We start from the raw sequence: 12,599 nt of genomic DNA, 5'->3' as shown, positions 1-12,599 counted from the left end.
AGTCTGAAATAAACTGATTCTATCTCTTTAAATATAAATAGTATCTGCAATCGTATGAGGTCTTTTGTCACAGCACAGAATAGAAAGTAAACATTCATTGTCTGAGTTAGTAAACAAGAGAGATGAATAATGTAGACAGACTTTAGAAGACTTTAACACTTACATGATACGGCCATATAACTTGCTAGTTTGGGCTTAAAAGTGTTTATCAGATTTATGGGAGGATTAGGTAAAAGGAAGTTAGCATATAGCTTAAAGCAGTTGTGTAAAGAAGTCTCTACCCTGGTGGGAAGGTACTTATTAAGAAGACTGGTTGCCTATTCATTAGGAGGTAGGTATAGCAGAGTGAGTGGGAACTCTGGCTTTTGTGACCAGCAAAGCTGGATTCGGAGCTTGGCTCCGTCACTGGCCGGCTTCTGTAACTTGAGACAGGTTAGCTGACCTCTCCAGGCTTCAATCTCCTCCTCTGAAAAAAAGGAGGATGCTAATAATAGTACGACCTCGTAACATTGTTCGGATTACATGACATAATTTGCATAACTCAGTATTTGGCATCTTGTAAGTCCTCAATAAAGGTTGATTCATTCTTGTGTTTGTACTTAGAAACCCATGAGAAAAACTGGAGGCAAAAGATAAGAAGAGAGCGTCTCAAAATAAGGTTCTTTTGCTCAACTTTGTAGAGCAGCACCCAGGAACGATTTCTGAAATAAAACATGTTCTTCTTCAGAGAGTCTTGGAGGGGAAAAAAGCCTCTCTGGAAGTTTCGGTGGTCCTGATTTGGTGCTGAGTTATAGTGAGTAAATTACTCTCCTGAGGCGCTGTGTCAGCTATATAAGGCACATGCTTTTCCCCAGGATACTAGGCTGTCATTTGGTGCCAAAGAAAAAGCTATTTACAGAATGACACCGTGGCATCCCCAAAGGGTTTGATTTACCTCCCCGGAAGGTGGTATATTTCAAGGCGCTGCAGAACCAACCATATTAATAACTCAGGTGGTTTAATTGGCTTTCCCTTCTTCTTTCGAAACCATGTCAATCCCCTGGTAATTAATTGCGTGGGCTGTGACTTGTGTGCTTTCCAGTGCCAACGAGCCAAAATGAATCTGTGTTAGGAATCGGCGGAAGGATGTTTGAGAAGGCCATAGAGAGACTCTCCCGTGTGGACGGTCTTCACCAAATGAGCTCTGTCGTCCCCTTGCTGATGGATTCCAGCTGCTGTGGATATCATAAAGCATCCTACTACCTCGCAGTCTTTTATGAAACCGGATTAAATGTCCCTCAGAATCAGCTGCAGGTAGAGTATTTCATGGGTTCCAGGAATGCCCGTCACCCACGTTCTATTTGCAGAGTGATACTCTCATACCCCGGGGGGAACTGGACAGATTCACGCTCCCTAGAATCCTTTAAAACCTTTACACTCAAGAAAAACATCCTAAGGCTGTGTGCAATACAGGGTCTCCTGCTTTCAGTTTCCCCTCCTAGGCTTGGGGACATGATTGGTGTACGCTAAGGAATAGCTTGGAAAGGGCTTACCAGAATCCCAACCCTTCAAGAACAGGAGCCTCTTACCCATTTCTTGTGACTACTCTGGCTGTGAGACCGTTATCCCGTGACTTTTTAGCTAAGTGAAGTCATTTGGACCTCTAAGCCAAGTATCATCACATCCAACCTTCTACAATCAAAATTAGAAGCCATGCTAGATGGTTTCATTTTTGGTTTCGGATCCAGATTTATTACACAACTTGCCTAACATGTGGAATCACATTTTTTTTTTTTTTATAAGTACTAAATAGCCCTGGACCACTTTTAGTTTTCAAATTCGCACACTGGTTTTGGAGGTTCACACTGTTCAGACATACCCAGGTGGCTCCCTGTGTCTTTTAAGTGACTTCTCAATGCATGTCTCTGGGTAAGGAAGCTTGTGATTGATGGCATGCGTTCCGGATTCTCTGCGGCAATCTCCACAAAGGTGGAGTCATGTAAAAGATTCTAGCCCTGTCTCTGCCACAAAGTGGCTTGTTGGCCATAGACAAAGGACTTCCCCTCTCTGGGCCTCTATTTCCTCAACGACAAAATGAAGGCGTTAGACCAGTCAATCTCAAAAGGCCCTTCCCAACACTAACGTCTGACTGAGGTTGGGACATGGCCCCCTATTCAGATTATCTGGCCAACAATGATGTAGCTGAAGCAGGCCAGGGAGCCTTAGAACAGTCAGATATACAAAGAAATACTGTAAGACAAGTCAGGGGAAGGCCGGAGGAAAGGGCAAAAGGCAAGGAATTTTAAGCTGAGACATTTAGAAGGACAGATCGCTGGGAATCTGTCGACTATTAGAAAGCTATTGTGCCTTCTGAAGTTTTTGTTTTTGTTGTTGTTGTTTTAAGGCGTGTGAGAATGTTTCTGGAATAACTAGACTCATAAAGAGATGGGGCCAGATACCCTTTCAATGTTTGGATTTTATGACCCTTATCTATATAATCTTGTGAATGAACAATGTCAATTTCCTCCAAACAGGGCATGTTGTATAGTTTGGTTGGAGGCCAGGGCAGTGAGAGGCTGTCTTCAATGAATCTTGGGTACAAACACTACCAAGGTGTGGATAACTACCCCCTGGATTGGGAGCTGTCCTATGCCTACTACAGCAACATCGCCACGAAGACACCCCTTGACCAGCACACACTACAAGGAGATCAGGTACAAAAGCGAAACAGGTCTGTTTCCCAGGACTTCCTGAATTTTCCTAAAGTGTCTACATCTGTGGCTGGTTTATTCCCTGGCCTCCAGAGGATGAACATAATCGAATGGAGAGAAAAGCTGTTTTACTTTTCTCCAATGCGTATTTCTTGACTGTGTTCTCAGGCTGAATGTAGACTCTTCCATCTATGCATGAAAAGCTTCTCATGAGTGGGTGGACTGGTATGCAAAGGGGAGAGCTGGCCCTGGACAGATTTTGATTTTGCAAAAAAGAGCGTGTACCAGAAACACAGGCATCTTGTCTTCTTTGTTCTCAGACCGTGTAAAGTGGTGGGGTCTGGAGATATTAGGGGGATTGAGTCAGATTGAGTGGAGGCAGTAATCCAAAGCCTCCTCTCAATACAGAATGAGCAAGGAGGGTCTATGATATAAGGAAGCAAGCTCCCTCCCTAGCTATGGTCCTAGGCTGGGCCCTTTGAGTAGCGTCTGTCCCTGTTACATGAGTCTTGCTAGCCCAGGGCTCCCAGGGCACCGACAGCATGTGCCATCTGAAGGCTGTCTCTACCCTATCCCAGTGTAAAGACTGGACAAAGGACGCTAACTCCAGCCCCTGCCTTTGCAGGCTCACAAATCTTTTTGGCTCATTGGGCAAAGAGATCAATGGCTCACATCTGCCCCAAAGCATCATGTGTTATGTTAGACAACTGATTTGTTTGTTTCCAGAATGTTTGGATAATGGCGAATAAAAGTGTATAAGTAAAGGGGATAGTGTCAGAATAAGAGGAAAGCTGCCTGTAGTGATGGAGCTCTATTTCCAGTGTGAGTAGACCATGACGTGGTTAGCTTCTTGGATGTATTTTTATATATCCTCTTTCTCCAGAAAGGATTTAAGATGTTTTGATGGTCATAGCACTTGAGTTGATCGAGTTGAGAGGAAGTACACATAATCTATACCAGGAGTCAGCAATCCTTTTTCTGTAAAGGGCCAGATAGTAAATATTTTAGGTTTTGTCTATACAGTGTCTCTTGCAACTACTCAACTTTGCCAGAGACAATATATAAATGAATGGGGTGCCTGGGTTTGTGCAGCCATAGACAATGCATAAACTGCTTTGCTGGATTTGGCCTTGGTTGAGGCCATAAACTCTTGATTGTCCTTGCTTATGCTTGGTGAGCCTCGGGGACAGCCCTGGCTAGGTCAGAACCATGGGATCTCAGGCTGAGCGGCTAATTGGGAACCAGACCACTCACTGTTCCCCAGGTCTGCTTCTGGTTTGCAGTCAGAAACCACAGTGCGGAAAACGTGTGCTTGGATGACTGGAATGGATGATTTCTAGAAAAGAAATCTACAGTGACTGCTGCACGGTTATGAAATAAATGACTCAAAGATATATGCTGTCAGTGAACATTAAACATGAGTCAAGCTATAAAACACCAAAAGGCTGTCTATATATATAGACTTTCTAATTCCTTTAGAAAATAATGATTTTAGCGTATATAAGCTATATGCAAAATTCGACCTCCATTTGACAAGAATTAATTTATTAAGATTTTTTTAAAAGAATGATTCTGAAAAAATTCGTACAAAATCAAGCTATGAAATGATATTGCCATTGTTCTACTAAGCCTGAATGTGTTATTGATGTCCTATATGTATATATTATACTTTTAAGAATTTTAATTCAGCATAAATTAGCAACCGGGAATGGTATGTTGCTAACAAGCTCCTTTTTTTTTTTGAAGACTTGGCACATGAAATGTTATGATTATGAAAGAAAATGTTTAATTGGTCAGAACCAGAGAAGATGAATAGAAAAGATCCATCTTGCAGCTGAAAAGTCGTATGATTAAGAATTCCAGATACGAATTACACAGTTAGAAGAGTTGTATCATAGCTCATTTTCTTAAGAATGTGTAATTAATGGCTTCTTGAGAATTTAAGCAGGTAGACTTAAATGTCCTTTTGTAGAGAACCCTATTAATTCACCAGCAGAACATAACAGATGAGGAGATACGGAAAGCCAGACCTCTAATTAACAAACCAAGGATCCGTCAGAAGTTCCTTTCTTGATTCTTGTTTCATTTTCTCTTTTATGTAACTCGTGGTTCACATAATTTCATCTTCTTTATTAGTAATCTTGCTTCACATCGCTTCTTTTTGATTTAGTGGGACTCTGCTCCAGGTTAAAGAGAAAGAAGATGCTCGGGTTTTTGTTTTGTGGCTCAATCGTAAATGAGTTCCTCTCAGTCTCTCCACTTTTCAGAACTTGCTTTCCTGAAAAGTTTGGTCCCCAACCTCCTCTCTCTACTCCTGCTGGCGGGGCGGGGTTCTGATCTCATCTACACCATGGTTTCAACTGACTTCATGTACTGATGATACTCAAACCTTTCTCTCTAGCTGAGATATTTCTTATAATCTGTATCCGGGAGCATAACGTACTGCAAAGGAAACCCACCATCTCCTCCGCTCCATTCCCCACAAACACTTTAACTGATGACACCATTGTCCTGAGACGGGGTGGAGCCTTCCCCGACACTGGGTCCAGGGGGTCTGAGGACTGCAGAGTCTCCAGACATTGGACCTCCTCTCACCTGGTCAACAGGTTTTAAACCCTGCAGTACAGGATATGAACTGATCCTTCTAGAGACCTTGACCTTATAACACAGCAACAACGACAACAACAACAACACACCCCAGAAGCTACATTAGAAGCCACTGGTCTGTCTGGGACGCTGGGTCCCTGCCAGTGCCTAGCAGCTCTGCCGCCATCCTCGCTCCCACTGTTACTTCTCACACTATGGTTTCTTCTCAGATGGGTCACTTTTCCAACTGAAGCATCATTCCTGGTCACAAATGTTGGAATGAATGAACTACCAAATGCTGTTCCCTTTTAGGGGTTGTCCCTTCATCAGGTGTCTTTGTAGGTGGTCAGCTTTCACAGAAGGCCCTGGGCACGTGGCACTGACATGGTTCTTGTTGCTATGGTGACCCCAGAACTATGGAGAAGCAATCGCCTGCCTGGGCGTGGCTCCTGGGACAGACTTGCCTGGGTCAGGTCTGAGGTCTGCTGTTCACTGAGTGTGAAATCTTAGACAAGTCTACTCATCTCCTGTCTCTGTACAGTGTTTCATCTTTAAAATGGGCACCATGGTGGTCTGCATGTCACATGGTTGTTACAACATGAATAAGTTCATCTACATGACACGTGCCAGGTGGAGCCCAGCCCACAGTAGGAGCTCTCTAATATGTTTCTGGCCCCAGCACTCCCTCCTCAAATTCTATGCCTTCCACATCGTAAGGCATACAATTATCTTAGATAGATCTTCATCCCCACGAGGTAAGGCTTCGGGCTGTACAAAACCATAAATACCAATAGGAGGGCTAACGTTCTAAACTGCTGTCAGCCTTTCATACTGTAGAATGAACTACGGACCTAAAAAATGATGAGTTGCCACTACTAATAGCTTACCGTGTACCAGGCGCTCTGCTAAAATCTTTCATAAACAATCTCATTTTATTCTCATGCAACCCCATGAGGCCAGTAAGAGTATTATTCCCATTTTACAGATGAGGCAACTGAGACTCAGAGAAGCTAAAGAACTTGCCCAGAGTCACACAGCAAATGAGTAATGGAGTCTGGATTTGAACCCAGGTCTTTCCAACTCTTCGCACTATAAAATATAGTGACTAATAGGTTGAGTGCTTTCCATATAGCAGGTACCATACTAAGCTCCGTTTTATGGATGCAGAAATGGAATCGCAGGTAAATAAAGTTAGTGGCCCAAGGCCCACAGGTAGGTAGTGGTGAGTTAGAATTCCTCGTGGTCTGATGTAAAAGGTTGTGCTCTTAACAGCCCTACCTGCTGCAAAGCTCTAGGGCACTGCCCAGGGGGCCGAGGTTGGGGAACGGGGTTACAAAAGATAAAAGTATTCCTTTTTCATTGTTACGCATGGTTGGCAGGTCCCCCGGAAACATGGCCTTTTCCAAGACCTCCTTCATGACACTGTTCGTGTTCATTATGTATAAGGGGAGGCAAGGAAACAGTCTGCTATTTGCTTCCTCTCATGCATAGTTCTCTGCAGGGTGGTGAGGTACATGGGGTCCGTGGGCCCCACAGCCAGCTGGCCTGGGGGACTCCTAAGATTGAAGAAAGAACTAAATATATGACCTTGAGTAAGTTATTTAACCTCTATGGGCCTCAGTTTTCACATCAGTGAAATGGGGATATCGACAGGGACTGTCTCATGAGGTTGCAAAGATTCAGTGAGTCATTCTGGGCAAAGCAGTTAGAACAGTGCCTGGCACACAGTGCATGCTGGTTATCATGATATATTATCACTGCCAGAGAGAGGCAGAAACTCCTAAGAGTATACATTCTGCAGGGTAGGAACTGTGTCTTCATATGTTGTGTCCTTCTTTCAAGTCCCATGACAAAGTTAAGGAGGAAAAGAAGAAAAACCAGCCAAAATCAAAACACCCAAAACTCTCCAGTGGAACAAAAAACTTCCAGCTCAGAATTCCATTATTTGAGCAGCCTGAGCTTCAGCCCAATGTAAGACTCATCCAGAGGCTCGTGTCCTCCGGAGTTTGAGCTGAAGCGCTCACTCATCGGCCATACACTTGGCAAAGAGTTAGCGAGATAGAGCGGCTTGTGTCCAGGCAGGATTCCAGGACCTTCTCACCAGAGGACGCCAGGGGGGAGCTGGTCACAGCCCTGTCTTTGGACTCAAGCCAACCTGGTTTCCAGGGCCAACTCTACAATGTGACCTTGAGTTCATGGTTTCACCTTCTGTACTTCGGTTTCTTTGCCTATAAATCGAGGACAGTGCTATTTGGGTCACAGCCCTGTTGTGAAGACTAAATGAAAAGAAAAAAAGTCACAGTTGTTAAATACCCAGCACAGAGTTGGTTTCAACAAAAGGTAGTGGGCCTGGTTATTCTAATTGTTGCTCTTTGCTTGGTAACCTGCCGAGGTTAGACATCCGGCCGGAATTGATACCTGCTGGGTTCTGAGTCCTAGCACTGTCCCCTAGTGCCCCTGCAAGGGACCTCGGGCTTTATGCAGCCACAGCGGAGGAGGCGGCTAAGAGACCTTCTCAGTCACGGGGTTGCCGCCTAAAGTTTGTGAATCTAAGTGCTTTTCTTAACTAACAAACAGAAAAGGTCAGAAGGGAAATCAGCTCCTTGTTCTCTGAGGCTTCTTCCCCAAACTCATCCAGATCCAATTTTGTCACCATCTGCCTATGGCTGCCCTGGCATGGGAAGCCATTTCCTGTCCCCCTCATGGCATTGTTAGATAGAATTCATTATGTATACGGGAGACCGTGAAACAACAGGACCGGTTTTTGATAAACAGCCAACATTTATACATCAAAATGAGTCTTATTTTCTTCAGAGGAGTCAGATATCTGGGAGGCTGTGCACAAATTCCGAACAGTTTGTGAACTTTCCCTGCGGGTTCATCTTTAGAGCCTCTAGCACAGTTTTGCTCTCATCGTCAAAATTAACATGCACTCTTCTTTTCAAGGTAGATTTAATTTTTGGAAATAGCCAAAAGATATTTGCAGCTGAGCCTGCTAAATAAAAATGGTTAGTCATGCAGGATAATAACACTTTGGGAATTAAAAAAAAAGAAAAAAGGTTATACTTAGAAAATATTGATTTACCTTTTCTGATGCTATGTGTAATCTGGCTCTGAAATCAGAGGCACAAAAATAAACTTCTGAACAAGCTTTAGCAACAGATATGGAAGTGGAATAAATTTTGTTCTCCCAAGGAAAATGCTTTGATAGGAAAAAAAAATACTCATTTAGATACATTAGATGTGACACACTCATTTAAAAAGAATTTGATCTTATGACATTGTGGACACACCTCATATTTCAATTATTCTTATAGTTTTTTTCCTTGAACGATTTTCTAGTTTAAGAATAATGTCATGTCTTTTGCATGCCCAGATCATTTGGATATTTTCTTTCTCCCTTTCTTCCTTTCCTTCTTCCCTCCCTCCTTCCTTCCCTTCCTTTCTTCTTTTTTAGGCATATGTTGAAGCAATCAGACTAAAAGATGATGAAATACTCAAGGTACAAACCAAAGAAGATGGAGACGTCTTTATGTGGTTGAAACATGAAGCTACCCGAGGCAATGCAGCAGCTCAGGTAAAAATGTGGTCCACTGTCTTAGAAATTCTCGGTGCTGGTAGACCAGGTTATGCCGTGGTAACAAAATATCCCAAACTTAAGTGGCTTCAAATAGCGCTGGTTTATTTCTTGCTCACACGGCCTGTCCAGTGAGGGCTGGCATGGGCTGTGCTCTCATAGTCCCCTAGGGACCCAAGCTAACAGAGCCTTTTTTTTTTTTTTTGGCAACACATGCTTCCAAAACTATTGCAGAAGGACGATGGCCATGGCACATCACAGGCTGGCTCTTAATGCTTCTGTTCAGAAGTGTCCCAAGTCACTTCTCACATTTCATTGGCCAAAGCAAATCCCTTGGTCACTCGTGACTTCAAGTGGGCTGGTCCCACCCCAAACACAGAAAAAGGGAGAGCCACTATATTTATGATCGATCTTAAAGACTACCATTTAGTGCATCAGACATTTTAGTGCATCAGATAGAAACAAAAAGAAGCATCCTGAGGTGCAGGAGACATTAGACAAGAATTGAGAAGAAGGCCTTGAATTCAGCTAGGAGAATAGAAAATCATGTGCGGCACATTAGACTGAAAGGGTTGACCCTGTCTTGAACATCTCTTATCTTTTAGATGGACTTTTAAGAGGCACTAGAAAGGGCAGAAGTCAGGGAGAATGTCCCCTATCTGCCTTCTTGCCTTGATTTCTCTACGAAAAAAAGCTCCTGAGGGGAGCCCGCTAAGGCTGATTGCACTGGGAGGGAGGAGGTCCCCGTCCCAAAGGATTTGTCTTTGGATTTGTGCTCCTTGTGAGCACACAGTGTTGGGAAGAGCCCCTGCCTCTGCTAAGCAGGCAGAAGACCAGAAATGGCAAGAGGAAAACACAAAAGAATAAACACACTGACAAGCACACATTTCAGATACTATGGTAACCAGTTTTCCACCCTCTGTAGAGGTCTTCCTAGCATTTCAGGAGACACTTCCAGGAAGTTATAAGTATTTGGTGGTGGGGGGCGGGGGGCTGGATGAACGAAAAGGAGATGAGAGAAGAAGAGGAAAGAATAAAAGACAGTTAGGGGCCTACATGGGGCCAGAACAAAAACAGACATTGCCTCTGGCTCTCTGGCTCCATTCTTGGGTGTCTGTCCCTAGCCTGCAATCTTTCCAGTGCAGGGAGGAATTCCAGTACATTGTTCTAGAAAAGCCACTGCCAGAGCCATTCCTGAGTACTGCAGAGCTTGCATGTGCTTTCTAGCAATGGACACGACTTCCTTCCTTCATGTAACATATCTTTGTTGAGCAGCTTCTGTGAGCTTCAGTTGAGCTCTGGTGGGTGGAAGCTGAAGGGATGAGGTCAGGCAAATAACATTTTGAGGTTTCTGCCCCCACATAGCTCCCAGCCTCGAATCTGACTGTGGAGCCAGCCATATGGACCAGTGCTGGGATAGGAGGACATAGTACTATAGAGACACCCGAACTGATTCACACGTGCACAGGCCTCCACACTGTTCACTGGGCCGAGAGAATGCGCAGCACCTCCCAAAGGAGGTGGCATTGGAGGACAGAAGACTTTGGCCCTAGGTGAAGTTTACATTGATTTGTTTACATGCACGCACGCACACAGAGACACACCATTCCCAACTTGTGTTAAGGACATATTAACACAAATCCACCTTCAGGGCTCTAGCCTCCAGTTGGAAGATAACCTGTATCTACCTCATTCTTGGTTCTCAGTATAAAAACACCCCTAGCTAGGTTTGTCCTCCTGAACCTTTCGAAACCTTACGTGAAGCATGACACAGGAAAGCACTGTTCTAAATTGCTACTGTCTTGAAGCAACGATTGGCCCAGATGTTGTTCTGGGGGCAGCAAGGTGTGGCCAAGAATCCGGAAGCCGCGATCGAGTGGTACGCCAAGGGCGCCCTGGAGACGGAGGACCCTGCGTTAATATACGACTATGCCATTGTGTTATTCAAGGTAAGAATCACTCCGTTTGTCCTGAAGTTGTGCAGTTCTTATCAGACTTCCGGAGCAGTTTCCTGTAGGTGTACAGGCGAACAGGGAATCTGTAACTGACAGAACTTAGTGTACGCTTCTGTCACTCTTGATGAAAAGAGATGTTTGCTGAAAAGGCAGAGTCAGAAGCAGTCCCCTGGTCTCGTTTTCAATCATTAGTTTACATTTGGCACCTGGATTCTCTTTGCTTTTGCAAGAGCTGTGACATTCTGAAGGAGACACCTGTATTTTATGGATTGGTACATGGCCGCCAACCCCCAAAGGGGCCACAAGTTTGCCACAAGGCAGAGTTGTCATTGAGTTATAGCTTAAGCAAAGTGCGTGTTTGGGCTGGACCCAACTGTCCCGTTGATCAAAGATCTTGGTTGTAAGCCAACAGGAGAATTGGGGAGACAGGTAGGGAGAGCATTAGCCCAAGAGACAGAGGTTAGACTTTAAGTCCCTCCTCTGCTGTGTCCTTGGAGTTCTCTGAGCTCATGGGACAGTGAGGATGACCACACATTGAATGAAATGGCGTAATGAATGGACTTTCAGAACCGTAAAATACCATGTGCCTTATACAAAATAATGGTCGTTCACAGTGATTGATGGAGCGCTTATTACCTGATTTACATGCATTGGCACGTTTAATCCTCGCAACAACCTTTCGACGTAGGCACTATGGTGTAATAGTATTGCTGTTTATGTGGTAACAGGGACACAGAAAGGCTTTGTAGGTCACTCAAGGTCGTACCACGGGTACTTTTCAAACCTGATACTGGGATCCAGGCAGTCTGGCTTCAGAGTCTCTGCTCTTCACTCCCAAACACAGAGACATCATTTCACTAATCCTGGAAAAATCAAAAGCTGTTGGCTCTGGTAAGGAAACCCTTAGACCCTATGCCCATGCCCAAAGAAAGCAGCTGCCCCCGGTTAGCAAGTGTCTTCAAACAAAGCCATCGATTCATGTGGCCAGGCCCGTCTCCAGAACCACAGCTATGGACACTCACTGAATAGCAATTGGGACTTTTGCTATGTTTCTAACCTTCCAAAGCCTGAAAACCTATTGGTTTATTATGGTTTCCAAATTGATAGCCTGGACTTTCTCTTTCCAGTTGTCAAATCAACATAGAAACAATTTGACTCTTAGCCATATGCCAGTGCATTCTTGTATTTATTCAATAAACACTCGTTCAGGGCTGACTCCGTGCCAGACGGGGTGCGAGATGAAAGGACATATGGCTGCATGAGCCATGTCCCTGACATCAGGGGGCTCATACAGTGATGGGGAGGACAGGAGACAGGCTCAGGAGAGAGGCACCTGTCCACCAGAGTTGGGCCTGGCCACTGCCCAAAGTGCAGAGAAGATAAAGGCATGATTGAAACATGGCTTCTGCCCACCAGGAGCTCGCACTCTACAGGGAGAGGCAAATGCATAAATAAATTCTTCTGGGGGTAACAAAAGGGTCTGATTTCCCAAACCTTAAAGCTTTTTGGGTTTTCCTGCATTCCAACTAAGTTATCCCTGAGTGGGATGCAGGATGCCCTCATCTCAAGGAACACTGTGTTTCACCTCTGGCCAACAGGTCTCTTTAAGTGTATTCCATGTGCAAGAACCCTATGCAGAAAACGGGCTTTTCAAATGTGAAGAACAGTAATGTGCATGTGGTTTATTGTGTGGGCATTTGGCTTATTGTATGTAAAGATGGCGCCACAGTGGTGGCTGTGGTTTGGCCAAGATGGTCAGGGCCACGCCCTTTTGTATGCATATCAGGATGG

General features: G+C 44.5%; 1 protein-coding gene across 3 annotated transcripts in view; it reads left to right on the top strand.

Annotated features, from left to right (window-relative positions):
• The window catches only part of SEL1L3 (SEL1L family member 3), a 97,810-nt gene that overhangs the window by 49,981 nt on the left and 35,230 nt on the right, over positions 1 to 12,599 (top strand). For all 3 annotated transcript variants that reach the window (XM_019743864.2, XM_019743863.2, XM_019743865.2), the window contains exons 10-13: positions 1,082 to 1,293; positions 2,514 to 2,693; positions 8,734 to 8,853; positions 10,662 to 10,802. In XM_019743864.2, coding sequence (XP_019599423.2) covers positions 1,082 to 1,293; positions 2,514 to 2,693; positions 8,734 to 8,853; positions 10,662 to 10,802 — 653 coding nt within the window. The remainder of the gene's footprint in view (positions 1 to 1,081; positions 1,294 to 2,513; positions 2,694 to 8,733; positions 8,854 to 10,661; positions 10,803 to 12,599) is intronic.

The sequence above is a fragment of the Rhinolophus sinicus genome, linkage group LG02 (genome assembly GCF_036562045.2).
Source record: "Rhinolophus sinicus isolate RSC01 linkage group LG02, ASM3656204v1, whole genome shotgun sequence".
Classification (NCBI taxonomy): Eukaryota; Metazoa; Chordata; class Mammalia; order Chiroptera; family Rhinolophidae; genus Rhinolophus; species Rhinolophus sinicus.
This window is presented reverse-complemented; position numbering and strand designations above follow the sequence as displayed.